At 47.7% G+C, this 22,239-nt stretch overlaps 2 protein-coding genes across 10 annotated transcripts in view; both read right to left on the minus strand.

Moving 5' to 3' along the window:
• Positions 1–73: 73 nt before the first annotated feature.
• On the minus strand, positions 74–16,058 carry HCLS1 (hematopoietic cell-specific Lyn substrate 1). 2 transcript variants are annotated; one of them, XM_071734322.1, is made up of 13 exons: positions 15,951–16,058; positions 12,141–12,224; positions 10,446–10,519; positions 10,214–10,343; positions 8,071–8,181; positions 7,386–7,440; positions 5,311–5,421; positions 4,395–4,450; positions 4,169–4,238; positions 3,800–3,936; positions 2,128–2,437; positions 1,109–1,180; positions 74–774 (listed from the first exon to the last, which is right to left on the minus strand). In XM_071734322.1, exons 2-13 carry the CDS (start codon positions 12,222–12,224, stop codon positions 638–640), a joined length of 1,347 nt encoding a protein of 448 aa, XP_071590423.1. In that variant the 5' UTR covers positions 15,951–16,058; the 3' UTR covers positions 74–637. The 2 variants fall into 2 exon arrangements, with proteins under 2 accessions (XP_071590423.1, XP_071590422.1); XM_071734321.1 differs by lacking the exon at positions 15,951–16,058 and having other exon boundaries at positions 12,141–12,340.
• A 3,563-nt stretch (positions 16,059–19,621) lies between these two features.
• The window catches only part of GOLGB1 (golgin B1), a 44,784-nt gene continuing 42,166 nt past the window's right edge, over positions 19,622–22,239 (minus strand). For all 8 annotated transcript variants that reach the window (XM_071734296.1, XM_071734293.1, XM_071734294.1 and 5 more), the window contains one exon: positions 19,622–21,351. In XM_071734296.1, coding sequence (XP_071590397.1) covers positions 21,217–21,351 — 135 coding nt within the window. In that variant the 3' untranslated portion in view covers positions 19,622–21,216. The remainder of the gene's footprint in view (positions 21,352–22,239) is intronic.

Genomic DNA, 22,239 nt, shown 5'->3' on the forward strand with positions numbered 1-22,239 from the left:
TTCCACTGTGCAGGGAACCCAGCCTACAACACACACAGAGGACAGGTGTTGACACACAGTAACCAGGGTGCAATTTTAGTCAGGCCAGAACAGAAGCAATTTATTATTACAGTTACAAGGGCCAGCACGCAGTGGGGGTCCCCATGAGGGATCAGTGACAGACACTGATGTCCAATTGCAGTTACAGAGTTTGTAAACCTTTGGTTTATGCAAATTATTCTTCAGAAAGGTGCCAGATAACCAGGATATTAAAAAAAACAATAGCAAATAAGGAGGCTCTAGCTAGCACACCCTTTAACAAATAATTCACTTCTTCGTTAATTAAACTGGTGAGACCATTACCTGCAAATATTTCTTAACTAGTGAGTCCTGCAAACGTGCTAACTATTTTACTGCCTGACTTGAGCACAGGGATTCAAACCGCCCAGCAGCAGAGAATAGGCTGAGCCAAGCACTGGGTGGGGGCCCCACCTTCAGCACTGACTGCAAAGCACACTGCAAGTTTGCTCCTTGGTATTCCTTGCCTGCAGACATGCCAGGCCTAGCCAAATTAAGACAACATCTTCACCAGATGCATAAAAGGCTGAAGCAGAGCGAGGTAAAAGTCTGGAAGGAAGCATCCTGGACAATGCTGGTTTCATTGCAGAAGTCTGACATAGTTTGCTGGGAAGAAGCCCACTTTGCCCCGGCACTGCCCCTGCCACCAGCCTTCATTCACCATTTCAATGTGTGTGATTGTCTCGTCAGGATCAAAAGAAATCTCATCATCTCCATCTGCAAAAAATTGTTCAGAAAAGATAGTCCCAGAGAGAGCTGGTCTTACATCTGTCCTCGCACCCCTCCCCAGGAGGAGAATACTGAGCAAGCATTCTGATAACCCTCAGAGTTATCTCATCCAACCCCCATTGAATAGCCCAGCTATAGCATAGGAGCAAAACGTCACAGCTTCATCTTAGATGAAGCTCCTGTATTCCCAGCTCCATTCTGCTTTCTAGAGGAAGAAATTTAAACAAACAAGTTGAAATGATGATGTGAGACACCACCTCCCTGTCACACCACCTCAGTCATCTCCCAGTGTTTCTGCCCACAGCCTGGAGGACAGACCCACCTCCTTGGTAATCATAGAGAGCCACTGCACATGTACCATGGCACTTCACCTGATAAACATTGTCCATGTTCCCTGCAGAAGAAAAGACAGGCAGATGAGAAGGGCTGCAAGCAGCTACATTGATCTGACCAGTGAGACCCTCCACCCAGCCTGGGGGTGAACCCCATCAACAGGGGTTCAAAGCCATGTACCATGGCTCAAAGCCATGAATTCCCTCCCCTTCTGCAAGGAGAGAGGCCATGTCCTGATGCAATATGTTCCTCTCCCAAGAAAAGGCTGGACATAACTCCAGCCTCTCCACTTCCCACTCCAAATATCCCAAAGCTGTGACAGAAACATCACCAAGCAGCCCATGCAGTTTGCTTAAGCATCCAGAGGGAGACAACCCTGCACTCCTCCCATCCAGGAGACACCACCAGATCAGGTCTCATGAGCACTAGCCCTTTGAGCCAGTCTGAATTAAGAGGGCACCTCCAAGTTTCAGTGCAGCTATGGCAGTCACTTGCCAGGAACCAAGAGCATCACTCCAGATCCAGTTTCTTCAGAGCACATGGCAACCCTCTGGTCCTGATTCTTGCTGCCTGGCCCAGCATCCCATACATCTGGTCCCACACCTTGCAGCTGGGCAAGGGAATGGGAGACAACCAAGTCTCCATCATTAACAAGAAGCAATGGGTTCAAGTTGCACCAGGGCAGGTTCAGATTAGATATTAGGAAAAATTTCTTCACTGAAAGAGTGGCGAAGCATTGGGAGAGGTTGCTCAGGGAGGTGGGGCAGTCGCCATCCCTGGAGGTATTAAAGAACAAGTAGACGCGATGCTTTGGGTTTGGTGGTTAAGGTGGTGTAGGACTGATGGTTGGATTTCATGATCTTGAAGATCCTTTCCAAACATGATGATTCTATGATTGTGGGCTGCTATCCTGATCATGGTGGACTTCAAGGTACAAATGCCCTCTGGAGTCTGCCCCATGCAACCAATGAGCTGAGCAGATAGACACAAGCTCCCATCAGTACTCACTCAAGTGGGTCTGGGTCTGGCTGGGGTCCACAGGAAGGACGTCCTCATAGTCCTCACCTCCATCTCCTCCATTGTCATAGATGGCATCTTGCTCTCCCAAGGGTGCTGGCAGCTCCTCATAGTCAGCACCTCCATTGGCACTGTCACAGTAGTCAGAAGGCTCTGGCAGCTCCTCATAGTCTCCACCAACATCCAAACTTTCACTGTAGATGGGCTGATCCTGACTGGGGATCTTGTACAGCTCTTCACCTAGATCTGCTGGCCTTGGTGGCAAGGTGGGTGGTGTTTCCTCATCTTCCCGTTTTGCCCCCTGCCACAGATTAAGAAAGTGACAAGAAAGTCACCTGCAAAGGGTCCACTACAGGCTGCACAGCACCCAACACAATGGACCCCACTCCACTGCAGGTGCCTCAAACAGAACACCCTCTGCACAGTGGGGAAACCCCTCAGCCACAAGATCCATGCTGAGCTGGCACTTGGGGTTGCTGCAAAGACCCTCACAGCTCATGTGTTTGAACCTTTCACTCTACTGACCCACTCCCACAGCCTGTCTCATGGTGCAAGGTGCTGTGCAGCCATGTCCCATCACCATCCCAACATTCCCCGTTGCTCTTTCCAAAGCCTGCACCATGCTCCCCACATCCTTCTGCAGGGCTGTCTGTGGAGCAGAGTCCCCTCCCCAGCCAGCCTCAGCACCTCATCTCCTTGGGACATGGATCTTTCTGGCTCAGCTCCAGGGCACAGTGGCAGGGGCTGCCCTTGTGTGGTCCTTCTCTGTCTCTGAGATTTCCTTCTGGAGACAAGTCACTGAATCCCTTCAGTCCCTCTCAATGAGGCCCAGAGCAGTGTCCCTTCCAGTTCCCAGCTGAGCAACTCAATTTTCCTTCAGCTGAAATCTGTTCCAGCCTGCTCTAGGGGCTGGAGACCAGAAGGTCTGTAATGACTGGGGGTCTGCAGAAAGTGGCCTCAAGGGGGGAAATATCAGGGAGTGCTTTGTCGGTGACACCTTATCTGCACACTGAATGCAGATATAGAATCACAGAATAATTGTCACAGTTGGAAAAGTCTTCTAAGATCACTGTGTCCAACTGTCAACATCCCCTCCAATAAAATATAAGTATCAGTATCTGTGTCACCCACCAGAACATGTCCTCAAGTGCCTCATCTACACATTTTTAAATCCCTCCAGAGATGGTGACTCCACCACCTCCCTGGGCAGCCCATTCCAACACCCGACTGCTCTCTCAGTAAAGAAATTCTCCCTCAGATCTGCTCTAAACCTCCCCTGGTGCAACTTCAGGCCAGTTCCTCTGGCCCTGTCATTGTTCACTTGAGAGCCCAGGCCAGCACCCACCTCCCTACAACTTTCTTTCACGGAGCTGTAGAGAGCAATGAGGTCTCCTCTCAGCCTCCTCTTCTCCAAACTGAACATTCCCAATTCCCTCAGCCTCTCCTCATAGGACTTGTTCTCCAGACCCTTCCCCACCTTGGTTGCCCTTCTCTGAATCTGCGCTAGCAACAGGGTTGCTGTTGGTTGGGAGGACAACCAAGCAAGTGGAAGGTCTGGAGATCAGGTGGAAGGACATGGAGCTGCATGTTCCTTAGGAAGAGCTTGCTTCACAGGCCTTGGGAGACCATGGCAAGATACCATGGCAAGATGGACATGGCTCACCTTCTGCCGAGCTGCCGGGTGCTCCCGAGCCTGCCACCTTGCCTGCTCCTCTTCTGCCTGCCTTCTGCTCTCCTCCTCTGCTGACTTTACCATGTTTTCAAATTGTGACCGCAGCCTGCTGGCACCACTGGAAGCTCCTGTGGAGATGATCAAAACTACCCAATAATCGTCCCTTCTACCACCCCAAGTACCCAGGAGAACCCCAAAACTCTCCCAGAGGAACTTGCAGCTCAGTCACCTTCTCCTGCCCTCCTACACAGGTTGAATCCACATCCTACCTCAGCACACGCCTGCCAGTGTGCTGCCACAGAGGGATCACTAGGCCCACAGCTTCCCAACAAGTCCAGGGCTATCACTCAGTTATCTCACCTGCCTCCAGTGGTCTTGTTTTCGCATTGGAGAAGGTGGGAGTTGCCATCTCATGAAATCCAGCATCACTCTGCAAGAAGAAGTAAATAATGTGTCCAGCTTGCTAGGCAAGACCAGTGCTGAGGTCCCTGCTGGTTGTCCAGGGACTGGACATCTTGTCCCTTGCAGCACTGCCAGGAGCACTGATTAGCAGGAAGCCACTGCAGGCTGCAGCATGCAGTCTTACCTTATCTACTCTGCCTTTCTGGACCCCATATTGGCCTCCAAACCCCTTGGCATAGTCTGTATGGAAAACAAAATGAGGCCATTTAATAATATTTTATAATCTGTGTGTACCTCCCACTTCAGTATGCTGTGACCAGTGAGAAGAGATAGCTGTGTCTACATCTCATCACATGTGGAACTGAACAGAGATAATAGATGCAAAATGGTCTGGGCAGCAGCTCTTAGGACTGATCCCTCATTCCTTTCAGGAAAGTCCACACGTGCTCAGGGCTGTATCCTGGCAAACCTGCTGCCAAGGCACCAGGGTGGGAAGCCACTCATGCCATGTGAGTGCAATGGGGCCTCGTTCACCATTGTCCAACCTGTCTGAGATGCATGGGGCTGAACTTCTTCCTGATGGTCCCAGCCGAAGGGACTCCTGTCCTGGCGACCTCTCTAAACCCCAAACTTCCCACCAAAGCCCACAGAATAGTCTTCAGCCACAAGGATCCAGATGGAAGAGAACAGACAAGGGAGGGAACACTCAGGTTGTTCTTAGAGGGGCAATTTTTCTGTGCCGAGGATGTAGAGAAAGACATGGGGCCAGCTTTCCCCATTGGTGACTCCACAAACAGCTTTGCTTCCTCCCTGGGTTATGTCACCTGTATTAGCACCTTACTGGGCCTTCTCTGCACCCTTCCTTCAGTGACATACTGCCCAAGAGACCCCTCTGGCCATAGAAATATGCTATTCTTCTTCATTTAGCCTGAACTTTTTCTATCAGCCATATGGATAAAGCAGTGGGAACACAGCTCCTCCCTATAGCTTCTCCACCACCTGTGCTGCAGGTCACAAAAAAAAAAAAAAAAAAAAAAGAATGGTGCCTTACAGCCCCAAGTTCCAGTCCTGATGCTCCTCACCAGGCTCCCTCAGCTCACCTTTCTGAGAGTCATGCTTCTCTGTCTGATTCTTGTAGGTGAATCCCACTGCTGCTTTGTCCACCTTGTCCCTCTCCACACCATAGCGGCCACCAAAGCCCTTGGAGTAATCTGAGGAGGAGAATAAAACACTGCCCTAAGCACGGCTCTGGTGGGGGGGATGGTAAGGAGGTGAAAAGATGGGGAGCAGTGGGGTGGAGGAGCACTAGGGATGAGAAAGAGCAGCAAGGATGATGGAAAACACTAGAAAAAGCAAGGGGTATCGACTGGAAGGTGGGTGGCTGGGAGCACCATGAGGGCCATGGAGGAGGAGGGCCCATGGGAATGGGCGCACAGAGCGAGCATGGGTCATGGCAGAAACACATCAGGCAGAAGAAAAGTCACATGCCGAGGGCAGCTGGGGATGCAGTGGGAGGAGACAAAACCAAGGCAAGACTTGAGCACTGGCAGCCTGAGCATCCCCCCACTCACTCATCTCCAGAGAAAGGATTTCTACTTGTGGTCTGCCAGTCTCCAAAAAGGTCTGTACAGAAAAAATAGCAAACTTCTGTTGCATGGCTTACATTGCTGGAGTGGAACCTCAACTTCTACAAGGAAACCACTGGTCTTGGGAGCTGCAGTGAAGGCTGAAGCCCATATCTCTGGGACCATGCTCCCCCCCAAGACTGTCTCTGGCATGCTCAACCACGCTGTGAGAGGCACAGCACGTCTTCGTACACCTCACCTTTTTCCATCTTCTAAACTAGTAGTGTACTATCTACTTCAGCTGCATTCAGTCATCCTCTGAGGACTAGATGGGTATTACTGTCTGGTCTTCTAAGAAATTTCAGCCTCTGCCCTAGCAGCTGGCTGTGCAGCACTTTCCTTTCAGAGACCTTTCAGCTCTTTCCAAATTCTGCCCTCCAGAAGGAGTAAATCACAGTTACCTCCTTGGATTCCCTGACCCTGTTCTTACAGATCTGCATTTCACAGGCGTGAGCTGAGGATTCTCCAGCAAATCCAGCCTCATCAGTACATGAAGACTGTGACCTAGAGAAACACTCATGAAAACACTTTGTATTCAGGAATGGCTCTCTGCTTCATAGAAGCCTGGTCACTTAAGGACAAAACTAAGTCTTACAAATTTCTTAAAACTTATCTCAATTAAGCTATTATTTACTCGTTAGATGAGTATGAAATGAACCTTCTAGGATGCTTTTTTCAGCCAATATAGATTTTATGGCTGCTACCTAGCTGCTGGAGTTTCCTGTATGGACTCATTTTTAGGAAAAGCAATACACACACCTTGCCCTATTTCTAACATTTCCACTTTGCCCAAGTGATTTTTGTGGTTTTACACAGCCTAATGAACTTCTGTATCTACAATCTCTTTTATGTTAATGCAGCACACCCGCATGTTGTTTCATTCATTAATTTAAGATCAACCAGGAATGCCTCAAAACACCTTCCTGCTTTTATAATTTTCTCTGAAACTAACATGATTCTGTTCTTTTCTTGGCAATGCACTATTCCTCACATTTACCTGAAACAGGAACAGACCTTGTCCTCTCATCTTCTCTTGATTGCAGAATATTTAAAATATCTTCAGCTTCAGTTCATGCAGTGCTCAAAAATGGATATAGCTGCTTGTATGTAGGTGTCAAAGTTTGGTAGAATCACCTCCAGAATTCTGCCAAAGTTTGGGTACTATATTGGCTTTTATTTCCATATCCATCATTGTGCCCTTCCAGAAATCCCTCCTCCTGTCCTATAGTGCTTGGGTTCCCCCCTAGAGCAGCTGCTGAGGAGGAAAAGGAGTATCATCCACCCACTGGGGTCACACAGGGGTGTCTTCCCTGCTCCACCATGATGTAGTTTCCATCAAAGCTAAAGGCAGAGAGAAGCAGAGCATACAACAGAGAATGGTGACAGAACAGCAGGGAATGGGGCCGCCAGGGTGACTAGGAACAGGAATCAGAAACCAGTGACAGGAGGGGGATAACAGAGGAGACAGTGCCACAGCAGGCAGCACAGGATACTGGGGCCAGAGCAGAAGCTGGGCAATGTCAAGGGCCCACAACTGCCCATGGACTTACCTTTCTGGGATGAGTGTTTCTCCACTTCACCCTTGTATTCGAAGCCCAGTGCTGACTAGAATAAGAAGGGGAGGAACGTCAGTCATCCTGAGGGCCAACCACCCTCCTCCAGGGGACAGGCTGGGACCTTGCTCTCTGTCTCCCTGCTCCCAGGACCCATGCAGACACCTGGCCACTCCTGGGTGGTCCAGGCCTCCTCAGCCTCTCACACCACCGCATGTCCATGCAGCAGTGTGCCCAGGAACGGGCTCAAGCAAGACCCAAGACCCAGAGGGCCACAGTCCTGACCCACACCTTGGCAACAGGCAAGGTACTGTAACAAGGGCAGTTACTGGACATCTGGGCATCCTGCTTTCCCCATCCTGGCCTGCCATGGCAGTCACTGTGCACAGCACAGCTTGGGGGTTTGGAGAAGCAGAATACCACATACCCCAAGACAAACACTGTGCTGCCTGGACAGGGACATGTTAATGCACACCAGAGAGTTTGTCTTCACAAGGGCCCTGCCATTTGTCATTAGTCATTGTCCTGCAGGCAGGAGGTGAGCTGTGTGCTTCAGTGGAAACCATGGTGCATGGCACACCTGGACCTGTACCCACCAGCCCGCTCAGTGCAGGACAGTGCTCCAGGGAAATCACTGAGCACAGGTCACAAGTAGGTATCTCAGCTGCCCTGTCCAACACACCTTGTCCGCTCGGTCCCGCTGGATTCCGTACTTCCCCCCAAAGCCCTGGGCTGCGTCTGTCTGCGAGGAGTGCTTCCCAATATCAGCAACGTACTCATGGCCCACTGCACACTGGGGAGACAGACAGCACAACAGCAGCACCGGCTGTCAGGCTGGCAGGTGGGCATGGGCACAGGCCCCACACAGCTGCTCTGCCCCACTGCCCAGACATTTGCAGACAGGAAGTGACAGGTCCAAATGGCCTGTGCTGAGGGTGGTGATGCTACCTCACCCCTGAGTGTCTGAAGAAGTTGGGGTTGTTCAGCCTGGAAAAGAGGAGGCCAAGGGGACATCTTGTTGCCCTCTACAACTCCCTGAAAGGAGGCTGTAGTGAGACAGGTGTTGGCCTCTTCTCCCCAGTGACCAGTGATAAGACAACAGGAAATGGTTCAAGTTGTGCCAGGGGAGGTTCAGATTGGATATTAGGAAAAACTGTGTCACTGAAAGAGCAGTGAAGCATTGGAACAGGCTGCCCAGGGAGGTGGTGGAGTCACCATCCCTGGAGATATTCAAAAGACAAATAGATGTGGTGCTTTGGGAGATGATTTAGCAGTTAAGGTGGTATAGGACTGACAGTTGGACTTGATGATTTTGAAGGGCCTTTCCAACCATGAGGATTCTATGATTCTCAACCTGTGCTGCAGCTTGGAGGGCAGCCGTCCCACATGGCTGGCCCCACTGCCAGCTCCTCATGCAAACGACTGGGGTGTTGCCCTCTATGTTGAAGACCAGCACAGAGCTCTCCCTGGGGATGGATGAGGAACCAACAGAGAGTTTATGTGTTAAGATTAAGGGGAAGGCAAGCACAGGCGATATTACAGTGGGTCTGCTACAGGCCACCTGACCAGGAGGACAGTATAGATGAGACACTCTACAGACAGATAGGAGTAGCTTCAGCCAACATTCACCTGTTGGAGGGACAACCCTGCAAAACACAAACCATCCAGGAGGTTCCTAGGGTGCGTAGATGACAACTTCCTTGTCCAAGTAATCAAGGAACCAACAAGGAGAGGTGCTACGGTGGACCTTCTTCTCACCAATAAGGAAGGGCTGGTGAGGGATGCTAAGGTCAAGAGCACTCTTGGTTGTAGTGGCCATGAAATGGTAGACTTCAAGATTAGGGCAGCCAGGAGGGCTTACAGTAAGCTTACTGCCCTTGACTTCAGAAGGGCATATTTCAGCCTCTTTAGGGATCTGTTCATGAGGCTGTCATGGGATAACATCCTGCAGGGCAGAGGGGCCCATGAAAGCTTACAGATATTTAAGGATCACCTACTCCAGGCCCAGCAGAAATGCAGCAGGACTGGAACCTGCTCATTAATGTCTGTGTCTGAGGGTGAGGGTCAGCAGAGCTGGCTGGGATCAGGCCAGAGTCTGGTGGTCCCAGATGTGGGATGTGCTGTGGTCAGCAACTACACACATGCCTCAGGAGAGAACAGAGGTTGACCACTTATGACATCCTGCTAAGACTGAAGGCCCAGGCAGGAGGTGCTCAACAAAAGCATCCCCACTCTGCTCCAGCAGAGGGGTCTGAGCATGGCTGCTCCATTGGGGCCTCCTGCCAGTCTCTGTTTCTCACCTTGATGTCACACTCACCCACAGTGACCACATCTGCTGCAACCCTACCATCTTGTTTTTGGAAAAAGAGAAGTATTAAGCTCTGAAAGGTACAGGAAGACACACAGTGATGATTGTCAGAAAACATAAACCAGATTTGATATGAGAACAAAAAACCAGGGGCTTCATCCTGAGAAGGTATGACAGAGGTCTGTAATGAAGAATGTGAGGAGGGAATTACTATTCATCAGTTCTCCAAGTACAGGCAGGGAGGCACCTGATTTGTTATGGAGCAGCTTTGACACAAGCCACAGAAAGCCCTTCTTTGCACCTGTAGAAGAGTGTTGCAAGGAAGCTGTAGACCAATTATCCAAACAGGTTCAAACAAATGCAGATCATGGGCTAGCTAGACACAAGTGAACCTGAGCAGCCATGCCAGCTCTCCATTCTCTCCCTTCAAAGTCCAGGCCAGAGAACAGGGATGCTCTTTCCTTTATGAAAAAAGTCTTTCCCACTAGGGCCCAGGGAAGCTCTCTACAACTCCTACCTCATCCATGCGGTCCCGTTCTGTGCCAAATTTGCCCCCATAGCCATAGGAAGCCTTGGGGCCAGTCTCCAGCTCCTTCTTCTTGATCACTTCGTGTTCCTCTGACACCTTGCTCCTCAGCTGATGGATGCTGGTGAGACAGGGAGAGTCAGGACAAGTCAGGGTGGGGTTGTGCCCACCCTGTGGTGGGACAGACCCACCTCACCACTCACCCCCCCCAGGCACCACTCACTTGATGTGCGCGGTGTGTCCGGAGCCCTCAATAGTTTTGGATCCCCAGCGCTGTTCCTTCTCGGAGATGTCATTCTGCAGAGCCAACCACAGCCCTCAGCACCAGAGGGGAGCTCAGGCTCCCAGGGCACCAGTGGGGAGGGGGTGACTGACCCCTGGGGGGTCCCAATGGACTGTGATCCCCTTCCCTGGGGGCCACTGGCAGACAGAAACTGTTCAGGACAAAACTGGAGGGGGTCTGAAGTGAAATTTTCACTGTTCCACCTCAGCTTTGTAGGGACAGCCCTGGTTTTGTCTGCTTTTTGGGAGGTCTGAACATGTTTGTGATAAACTGAGGCATCAGCAAAACCTTTTCCAATATATACATGTATTTTTAATCTTAACTTATAAAATTGAATTAAAAGTAATAATAATACAAAGTCTTACTTTGTTCAGACTTCTTTTGATTATTTCCACAAATAGAAGAAATCATGTAAAGAAAAAATAATTTTTACAGCCTTGTTTTATTATTTAAACAATAAATAATTTGGAATTTTGAGGAAGGAACTCGCTTTTCCACCCCAAACTAGAATTTCTTACCAGAAATAATGAGACAAGACTGAATAATAGGACTTGAAATAATAGGACTCTGTGTAAGAGACTGCCCCTCAATAAAGCACCTTGGCAAGGAAATCCAAACCACAACAGAGCTCAGGAGACCTGTGTCTGCAAAGCATGGCTGTCACTCCTTGACACTAGGAGAAAGACTTTCATTCCTAGGAGGTTTAGATAAAGGGTATGAAGAATATCAATGTCTTGAGACAGTTAAGGACCATCTAGGTTAATCAAGTACAGAAGACATCAGTGCAGAAAAATCTTGTGATGCCAAAGGCCAAAGCAGTGGGTGATAAAATTGTAAATAAAGATTAGTGTAAATAAACACATAAATAAAGCATATGGAAAAAAAACCTGTCCTAATTATATCTGCACAACAATGGTTAAAAAACATCTACCACTGAGGAAGGAGTATGAAACATGGAATTATGTGCAATTATGTAGAAAAGCAGCAAATACAGAACTGGCCAAAAAGCCAAAGTCTGGGCAATTTATGAGGAAAGGAACAGAGAATCAAACAGAAAATGAAAATTATGCAACTGTATGAATAAGTGGGGTTTCCATGGGCTGAGCTCTTCTGCTTCACCACCTAACCTAGACAACTGGAATGCACAGAAAAAAAAAAGCAATGTAGAGTCACGGAGCTGCATCTGCACAAGGTGACCATAAATAGAGTAGGATTTTTCCATCTGGAAAGGAGACAAATGAGGGCAGTGCTGGAGTGCTGTACAGTTACAAACCATGTGGGGAAGAGAAAATGTCTTTGCTATTTCTTCTAACATAAGTTGTGGGGCAGACTCAGCAAAGTTGCTAGGGAGCAAGTTTAAAAGAAACTAAATATTCTAGACTCTTTAAGTAATATTACTTGTTATTAGGTGTGGGGTAAACTGACTTCTGTAGGAGATTTGACCTAGATATGGGTCAGAAAGGGCTTAGACAGATGACCTAATGGTACCTGAGAGGGGTTGGTAGGCCCTGGCTGACCCTGCACAGCCAGTGGTGCTGCATGAGCCATGAGCCCTCTCCCAGCTCACAAGGTGAAGCCCAGTGAACCCTTCACAGCTTCATCACCAATATTATGATCACCACACCAGGAACTCACCACGAAATCAGGGTCCGTGTCCCAGTCATCTCCTGGAGCCTCAACCTTCACTGATATGTCATGTCCCACAACTGCTTTCCACATCTGCATGAGGAGCACATGGTGTCATCCAGAGACCAACGTGTGGTCCCTGTTGGCCACAGCCATGAGCACATCAGAGCACAGCAGTGAAGGAAAAAAATGGGGAAAGAAAGGGGGAGGGGGAAAGAAAAAGGGGAGGGGGAAAGAAAAAGGGGGGGGGAAGAAGAAGGGGGGGGAAGAATGTCTTTAATGTCAACCACAGGGTGCGTGCACACTCACTGCACAGTTGAAATGCACACTTTATTTTAATGTGAGTTCTAGCACCCAAGTACCAGTTTCTGCTTTTCCACCACACATTGATTTTCCATGCTGTGGGAGACTGTTTCCTGCTTTAACCCCACTCCTGTTCAGCACAGGCCTGGCATACACCACCAAGTCCAGGGCTGCCTCTGCCACTGTAGATTGAGGTTAGATATTAGGAAAAAAATCTTCACCATGAGGGTAGTAAGACACTGGAATAGGTTGCCTAGGGAGGGTGTTGATGCCCCAGCCCTGGAAGTGTTGAAGGCCAGGTCAGATGAAGCTCTGTGCAGCCTGTTCTGGTGGGAGATGTCCCTGCCTATGCAGGGGATTGGATCTTGACGATCTCTAAGGTCACTTCCAACCCAAACCATTCTATGATTCTATGAGGCAGAAGAGAAGAAGATAAGAGATGAGGATGCCTGAGGAGAGGGATGGCAAGAGAGCTCCGAAGAAGAGCCAAGCCCCCGAAGAGAAAGGCTCGCCGCAACAGTTTTACCTTCAGAGGAAGTGTTGATTAGAGGGCATGAATGTAATGAAGTACTCAGCTACTGGTATAAACATATGCTGAGGAAAAGGTCTAAAGGCTTCAAAGATTTGCAGTAGTAACCAGGACTTGAAAAACTGAAGAAAGACCCAGGGAGTTCCAGCTAATCTTGCAATGTTATGTCACAGTATTTAATTGTCACGACCACTCTTGCAAAAATACAAAAATTTAAAAAGGAGGAGCCCAAATGGGAATATCTAGTAGCTTTACATATTTGTAAGTACAGTAATTGTCTTAACTGGCAGATCTGAGAAACAAAAGTCTGTTCAAGGGTGGTAATCCTGGATCTATTTGAACAGCCTTCTTTTGAGGACGTGGACTGGAAGAAAAGCGACAGGCTTAAGGCCTTTCCTGCTCCCAAAAGTTCAACAATATATTATCTCTTCAACAAGATGTGACAAAATCTTCTCACAAGTTATTCTCACAAGCCACAAACTATCCTGAATTTTTCTTAAGTAGTAAATAGTGGTTTGAATCCTCAGTTTCAAGTAAAGAACTCCTAAAACAAAACACATGTTTTCTATGTGTTTTGGCTCATCCCTTCTCATTTACAGGGATTAACTTAGAATACTACTGCACCTTGTAGGATTTACCGAAGTAAAAGACTCATTTTAAATTTTGGGCCCAGTTCTGTTTAATATCTTTATCGACGACTTAGACGAAGGGATTGAGTCCATCATCAGCAAGTTCGCAGATGACACCAAGCTGGGGGGAAGTGTAGACCAACTCGAAGGCAGGAGGGCTCTGCAGAGGGACCTGGACAGACTGGAGAGCTGGGCTGATTCCAACGGGATGAGGTTCAACAAGGCCAAGTGCCGGGTCCTGCACTTTGGCCACAACAACCCCATGCAGCGCTACAGGCTGGGGACAGAGTGGCTAGAGAGCAGCCAGGCAGAAAGGGACCTGGGAGTCTGCATTAACAAGAAACTGAACATGAGCCAGCAGTGTGCCCAGGTGGCCAAGAAGGCCAATGGCATCCTGGCCTGTATCAGAAACAGCGTCACCAGCAGGTCCAGGGAGGTGATTCTTCCCCTGTACTCAGCGCTGGTTAGGCCACACCTCGAGTCCTGTGTCCAGTTCTGGGCCCCTCAGTTTAAGAAGGATGTAGAGGTCCTGGAACAGGTCCAAAGGAGGGCAACCAGGCTGGTGAAGGGACTCGAGCACAGGCCCTATGAGGAGAGGCTGAGAGAGCTGGGGCTGTTCAGCCTGAAGAAGAGGAGACTCAGGGGAGACCTCATTGCTGTCTACAACTACCTGAAAGGAGGCTGTAGCGAGGTGGGAGCTGGACTCTTTTCACAGACGACCTTCAACAAGACAAGAGGACACAGTCTTAAGTTGTGCCAGGGGAGGTTTAGGTTAGATACTAGAAAGAATTTCTTCACGGAGAGGGTGATTAGGCTATGGAATGGACTGCCCGGTGAGGTGGTAGATTCTCCGTCCCTGGAGACATTTAAAAAAAGACTGGATGTGGCACTCAGTGCCATGGTCTAGCAACTGCTCCGGTGGGTCAAGGGTTGGACTAGATGATCTCTGAGGTCCCTTCCAACCCGGCTAATTCTATGATTCTATGATTCTATGAGGCTGGACTCCTAAATTCTCTTGCCTGTTTTCCAGCCTTTAACATTTGCCTGGTGAACTGGAAAAGGAGCAGAGAAAAGTCTTGTGCTGATACAGGACAGCGTGGTGTTTGTCATGCAGCGAAAACAGGAACTGGGGCTGAAACCCTGGTATCTGGGGCTGGATGGCAGACACAGGCTGTGCAGGCTGCCCACGGGCCTGGGGAAGTGACAGGCCCAGGAAGAGGAAATCCAATAAAAGCAATGTGAGAGCTAAAATTCTGGCATTTCATTTGCTAGGTAACTGGAGGGGTTGGGGAGGGGAAGATGAAAAAGCCCAGACAACATAATCTATACAAAATGAGAGACAGGAGGAAGGGGGCAGCCAGCCTGCCCCCTGCCCGCAGAGCACCATCTCCTGTCCCACCATCCATTACTGCCTGTGGTAACTTCAGGAGCCCCAGATTGTTCTTACTGTCACCCAAAACAGCTTTTCACCAGGGCAGAGAGGCTGAACAGAACACACAGCAAAGCCTGAACCCTATTTCACATCACTGTGAAGATCACAGACCAACAGGAGGCAAAATAGCTGCCTTGTAGTGGATGGCCACTCACGCCTCTCACTCACCAGCACCAACCCCTCCATCCCACAACCAGGCAGGAGCTTCCAAACCACTCCCAAGAGCTCAGGGCTTTCTGTAAGCAAAACACGCACTACCAAATGGCATATTGAATAGAGATAATTGCAAACAGAAGCAGGAAGGCACACGTGGACAACAGCACAATCCAATGATACTTTTTATCTCCATTTTCCCTCCCTAGATTATCAGCATCTCCTCACTTCAAAGATTTTTCAAGTTTGTGGCTCATTTTTGCTAACAAGGAACAGTTAGCTCGCGGCTGTTCCGCAGGGCAGCTGACTAGAGCAGCAAGCTCAAATGCAGGTGCTCCAGGGTGTTAAATCCTGCTTTAAATGGCTCTTCACCACCTCCTCTCCAAAGCCATACCCCATGCATCTTGGGAACCATAACAATCCACAGACTAATCACACCCTAGGGCTCCAGACACTCTACGTGACTAGGAATATCAGCCAGGGTAGCATCTCAACCCTTTAGTTTGTCCCAATTTCCCCCTTGAAATTGTCCACAACAGCAGAAATATAGGGCTACCACACTGAGCTCCATCACACTGGCTGATTTGGAAAAGTGGTTTTGAAGAGCCTCAAACACAACTGCAACAGCAACAACCGGAACAGCCTGAGAGGCAAACACCCTATCAGCTCACACATGCCAGATCAGGAAGGAGTGCTCTTTGCCCACCAAAACCCTACAGTTTTGTGTTGCTGTTTCTCACTCTCCACTCACAAACCCCACTCAGCTCTCCTACCTTAACAGGCTCACCAGCTGCCGCTGCTTTTTGCCCAGGCACCTGTTACTGGCCACAGCTTTTGGGCTGCTGCCTCCACCCAGTTCCTGTTTTAACTTCAGCTGAGGTTAATCTTCACTTCCTGTGTCCCAGCCCCCAGCTCCACTCCAGCCGCGAGCACCAGAACCTGCCCTGGTCCGCTGGTGTCTCCATGCTCTGGGCTCTCTTGGCAAGGTGTATGCCCAGGGTGAAACTGATGACGCCGTGAGCAGTACTTGATAGGCCACAATTGCATTTCTTAATGTGCAGAATGAGGTTGGGATCTGCATTTTAATGTCTTCCAAAAAAAAAAATTCTGCCATGAAAGTACAAAATTTACAAAAGGCTGAAGCCCCTGAGCTTGACAATTACAGCAAGATCCAAAGAAAGTAAGTTGCTCACTCAGTACTTTACAGCACAATTAAAAATACGGAGATAAACACACACATATATACATACATTAAAGCTCTTCCAGGAACAACAGCAACCAAGTAAATAGCTTGGACTAGGCAGATGGAGAGTCATAGACTGGCTATGGGTTGAAAAGGGGTTGAAAGGGACCTCAAATACATGTGGTTAAAGAATTCTAAGTTCTTAGAGATTAAACTGTCTGCTATCTCTCACTGGTGGCAAGTGCAAAATTTTGTAATGAGTAGCATGAATCACACTAGTCTGACACCAGATAAACATCTCAAACCAAAATAACTTCCTTTTTAAATGAGTCAAGCAGGAAGATCTTCTAGGGTAGACATTTCTGTTTGACTCCACAATGAGATATACAGGGAACAGAGTAGACTAATTCAGCTAATTCCGCTGAAAGGAACCTACAGTAGTCACCTAGACCAACTGTCTGACCACTTCAGGGCTAACCAAAAATTAAAGCATGTTGTTAAGGGCATTGTCCAAATGCCACTCAAACACTGACAGGCTGGGGACATCAATCACCTGTCCAGGAAGCCTCTTCAAGAGTGTGGTCACCCTCTTGGTAAAGAAATGTTTCCCAATGTCAAGTCTGACCATTCCCTGACAGAGCTTTGAAACATTCCCATGAGACCTACGGTGGGATCCCACCAAGGAGAGATCAGCAGCTCCTTCTCCAGTACAAAACCATTATCAAAAATCTTGGTGACATCCACCACCTCCCCCTGATCCACTGGGTGGGTGACGTTATAATAGAGGGATATCAAATTATTTAAACAGAGCTTTCCCTTTGTGAACCCATGCTGACTGTGCCAAATATGTGCATATTTTTTTAAATGTCTCTCAATACTGTCCAGGTTCAAGTCTGAGATTTGGCCTTTCACATCTTCTTCCTGAGTGAGAACCACAGCTTTGTAATTTTCTGACAAAGAAAATTCTCTGGAAGCCTTGCTTCCAGAGATCATACCATTCCTTTTTGCTCTGGAGCTCCATGAGGAGTTCCCTGTTCAGACAAGCTGGTTTTCTGCCTCATTTGCTTGGCTTCAATGCAGCAGAACTGGCTGCTCCTGAGCTCCTCAAAGATGTTTCTTAAAAACTGACCAGAAACTTGTGCCACAGACAATAGTGGAAGGTCTTAAGGTCCATCAAGGTGGCTCAGTGAATGGAGGGTCAGCACCACCACAACCCAGCAGCAGATGCCCTTGCAAACTGCTTAGTAGCTCCCTGAGTAGCTCAAAGTTTGCTCTCTTGAAGTCTAGGTTTGGAACTCTGCTCACCTTTTTCCTCATTACAAAAAAAGAAATGCGTACTCAACCATTTCATAATCACTGTGGCCAAGACACCCACCTGCCATCACATCCCCCATGAGCCCTCCTCTGTTTACAACCAGCAGACATCTTCCTTAGTTGGTTTCCTGAGACAAGAAGTCACTTCCCATGAACTCTAGGATTGCTCATCACAGCACTACAGAATTCCCAGTTGATGTCTGAGAAGTTGAAATCTCCCCTAAGGTCAAGGGCTACCGATCCAAAGATTTCTTCTAGCTGCCTCTAGAATAATTCCTCAGTGCTTACACTCTGGCTGGGTGACAGGTATAGTGGATGTCCACGATGGTATCTCCTTTGTTTTTCATCTCCCTAATCCTCACCTAGAGGCTCTCACCCACATCATCCCTCCCTGTAAGGGCTGCACTATCAAACCTCTCTCCTACACATAGTGCAGCTCCTCCGGATCGTCTGACCTAACAACTGATTCTAGCTTAAAGCCCCCATCAGAGCAAGCTATTGGAGTCCTGGGTACACTGGTTTCTTCCAGTGTCTCTACTGGGAGGATCGAGAAAAACACCACCTGTGCTCCTGAATCTTTCAGCATTCCTTATAGGGCCCTGAATTCTCTTTTTATCAGCATTGGGCTTCTTCTTGCAACATCATTAGGACCCAAATGAAAGGGCTGGTGTGGGGAACAGTTCAAAGGCTGTACCAAGCTCATCAAGTGACACCCTTGATTTGGGCACTAGGGAGGCAGCAAACCTCCCTGAAAAGAGGCTCTGGCCTGCAAATGGGTGCTTTCATCTGCTCAGGAGGGACTTGCCAATGATTGTAACTCTCTGTTGTTTCTTCTCAGCACTGGTCTTCATGCAACTCTCATTGCGAGGGGTTGGCTGATCTGACCTTGGTGAGATTACTTGCACAGGTTCCTCCTCTATCTTATCTGCTGGGCCCAGAGCCTCATACCTGTTCCCCACAGGTAGCTGAGAGGGGTTCCTCTCACAGCTCCCTGGAGAAACCAACTTCCATTCTTCCCTCTCCCTAGTGAAGCTGTCCTCCTCCTGGCACAAAAAACCCATCCTGGAGCTACCTCATTAGTGGCTGTGCCAAATTGGCTTGTGAGTACCAGAGATGGCAGAGAACCCTTGGTCCATCTCCTTCTCAGCTTCTGCTGCAGAGAGATCAAAACCAGGCAGGACAGGTTCATCAAAAAGAAGAAACAAAAAGCTGAAATGTTTTTTAAGAGGAAACGTATGCTAAAATGCCACGTCTTTCATCAGATGAAAACACAAAGCTGTCAGGTCAGACTGTGATTATAAGATCAGGACTTCCCACTGAAGTTTTATTTATATATAACATAAGCTGTAACTGTTTCACATGAAGGTTAAAAAATGTCTCTGAACCAGCAAAAGCTTGTCTTACTCCAGTTCAGGAAAGCTTGCACGATGGGCTTTAAGGAAATACTTTGCTGTCAACTCTTGCTCCTCTGAAATACAGTGGCAACCAGATGTGGCCATACAACGCCCCATTCATTGCTGGCTTTTGTCCTAATGCTGGTGGTGGAGATGAACAAAGAGAATATGAACAAAGGTTCCTGGTTTTGGCTACAGAAAGTTGGAAGAGGACAGGTATATGTTATCTAGTCTTATTCAGGTTAGTAGTGTGCATCCAACTTGGTACTATCTCCTGTGCCTTTACACAAAGAAAAATAAACGTTTTTTAATTGGAATTTATTTCACTATTAAAGTGCAATTTCCTTCTGTTGTCATAGCAGCAAAACCTAAAAAAGTCTGAGAGAGACGTGAGATAGGGGAGAAAGTTCATCTCCCTGTGCATTCAGGTAACATAAACAGAGTTCTCCAATCAAGAGACAAGGAAGGACACACACAGGGTCCAGTAAAAGGTGCGATACAGCAGCACTGTACCCTCGAGACCTCTGATGTTTACATGACAACATTACATAAATTCCAGCTGAAAAATAATTTTTATTATATATATATATATATAAGCATATGCCCCAGGAAGATATAGGCAAAGTATTTGGTCACTGAGTTTTAAACAGTTGAGAAAATCTACACAGATAATCAAAGGTACTGCACAAATGGATATATAGTGCCAATGTTCTGGACCTACCAGAGATCCAGGTATTTTCAGCTGTCATGATGAAATCAATTCATCCTCAAACAGGCCTTGTTGACTAGCTAGGAGAATCTCTGTTTACCAGCAATAGCAAAAGAACTACCTCTTTCCCAAGGGAAAAATGTGATGGTTAATACTCTAGCAAGAGGCCAACACAATATTTCTGGCAAGTACTACGAACAGAACCACTTGGTCTCTGAGAGGGAACGATCTTCCTAGCATTCAGCATTCTCCCTTTGGAAGAGGGCAGTCTCAATTCAAGGACATATTCAGGAGTGCTTTACAAAACTCAGCTTTCAATATATCCTGTAAGATCAAGTCCATTTACATCAGTTTGTTTTAGCTTCAAACAAGTCCAATGACCAGCACTAGCTTTCTACAACAGGCTTTTCCTACAGCAGAGATGCCAGAAGGTTTCTGAACTCTGTGGCCTTCCTCAGTGTAGGTAGGACAGTTTATTTCTGGAGCTTCTGCCTTTGATATGGGCCCGCTTACCAGATTAGGGAACCCTTCAACACAGCCTGTACAGTTTTAATCTTGTGATAAGGGTTCAGTGGATGAGAATACAGGAACAAGGCTGCTCTCACTTTGAGAAGTATGCAAGCACCTTCTGTTGTGAGAGGTGCACAAATGCAATACACAGCAAGGTTATTAACTTAAGAGCAAAAAAAGTTTCTTGTTTCCTATTCGTTTCTGCCAATAACTAAATGACTGACATTATTTTACAGGCTTGTCAGGGCAGATATATGACTGTTTTTAAATGGAATGCTCAGCAGGTCCAGATATACTAATTTTGGCCCTTCTTCAACATGCGATGTGACTGAGCAAGAAACATGATTTTGAAATTCAATTCATGTACCTTAAAGTGTCCACAACTTCCTTAGGATATGGATTTCAAACAGCACCGAGCCACAGAGCAAATCTAAGGGGTGGAAGAGGAGGAAGAAGCTTCTCTTTCTTTGTCTGTAGAGTTTCCCCAAATCAACGCACTGATTTGGTGAAAGAGGGGGAAGATCCTGCAGTTCCTAGAGGTGTGGAAATACTATGAAAACTGAAGAATAATTTTCTTATTCCTACCACAGCACAGTACTAAAATAAAATGAATGGTGCTACCTCCAGCTACAGGAACTGGTTTTGAATGCTGGTTTTGAAGTTTGCAGCATGAGGACCCTGGCTCAGAAAATGTAACACTCACTTAAAAACAGGGAAGGAATGGCAGATGTCCTGGAAAAATCCCAAGTTTCACCACTGGTGTCCTTGGACAGCAAGCCACCAGAATGCAAGTTGCTGGGAGCAGCTGCTCTTTAAGGGCTGATTTGCAAAAAGAAGGCAGCTGGGTGAAGTGCTGCCCTGTCAATAGGGAATTTAGGCCCAGGGATCACACAAAGGGCTGTGGCTCAAGAAGAGGCTGTCATTCCTCTTCATAGGTGGCCTGTGAAGCACAGGACGAGCAGGACATGGAGAGCAAGCAGATAGGTGGCCACTAGCAGAGGCAAGTGGGTCCGGGAACGGAGGACAGAACATAGCAGGCGCCGTAGTCCAGGAATATTTTGAGTCTAAAAGAGTAAGAGAGACCAGTCAGTGCCAGGAACGGATATGCCCCCAGCTGCCTTCACCCAGACATCTCCAGGCCATGGAGGTAAGTTTTGTTTAAGCTAATGAGCATGAACATTCCCTAATCCATTCCACTGTCAGATTCAACCTCTGGAACCAATCCTCTGTGAAATATTCCCCTTCTCCTGCTCTCTGCAGGTTTCTCATGAAACATCCATCTCTCTCCAGTTCTTACCAACAGATTGCAAAGCATCTCCTTGTAACATCTTGCTCAAGGGCAGGTTGTATGGGGCCTTGTACAAGGTCCCTAGTGTTTTTAAATGGAATGCTCAGCAGGTCCAGATATACTAATTTTGGCCCTTCTTCAACATGCGATGTGACTGAGCAAGAAACATGATTTTGAAATTCAATTCATGTACCTTAAAGTGTCCACAACTAGTGGAAGGGCCTAGTGGAAGGTGTCCCTGCCCATGCAGGGGAGTTAGAACTAGGTAATTTTTAAGGTTCCTTCACACCCAAACCATTCTGCCTGATGCCTATAAATTCCTAGCCCCTCTAAGTGACATAGAAACAAATGGATTGATGGTACTTTTCTGCTGGAGCTTCGAGCTACTAGGATTCTGATTCACTCTCTGGGCTAGAAAAATAAAATAATTTATTTGCTGCATTCCTTCATCCATGCAGCTGAAATGACTTCTGAATTGACTGAAAGGACTTCTGTTGAAGCTGCTGTAGAGTGACCTCACTCTACAGGGACTCCTGCAGGAGTCCTCAGACAAAGTAACATCTACTGGATAAACTCCAGCAGAAAAAAACCCAACCCCATCTATTCTAGTAATATGCATGAACAGAGCAGAATCCAGTTTTGGTTCTCGCCATAATTCTGCTAA

This window comes from Heliangelus exortis, chromosome 1 (assembly GCF_036169615.1).
Source record: "Heliangelus exortis chromosome 1, bHelExo1.hap1, whole genome shotgun sequence".
NCBI lineage: Eukaryota > Metazoa > Chordata > Aves > Apodiformes > Trochilidae > Heliangelus > Heliangelus exortis.

Coding starts and splice junctions, on each gene's coding strand:
- HCLS1 (XM_071734321.1), bottom strand. CDS start 12,230: ATGCAGATGTGGAAAGCAGTTGTGGGACATGACATATCAGTGAAGGTT. Junction 10,520..12,140: donor ACACGGACCCTGATTTCGTG/GTGAGTTCCTGG, acceptor TTGGCTCTGCAG/AATGACATCTCCGAGAAGGA. Junction 1,181..2,127: donor CCAGACCCAGACCCACTTGA/GTGAGTACTGAT, acceptor TTTCTTCTGCAG/GGAACATGGACAATGTTTAT.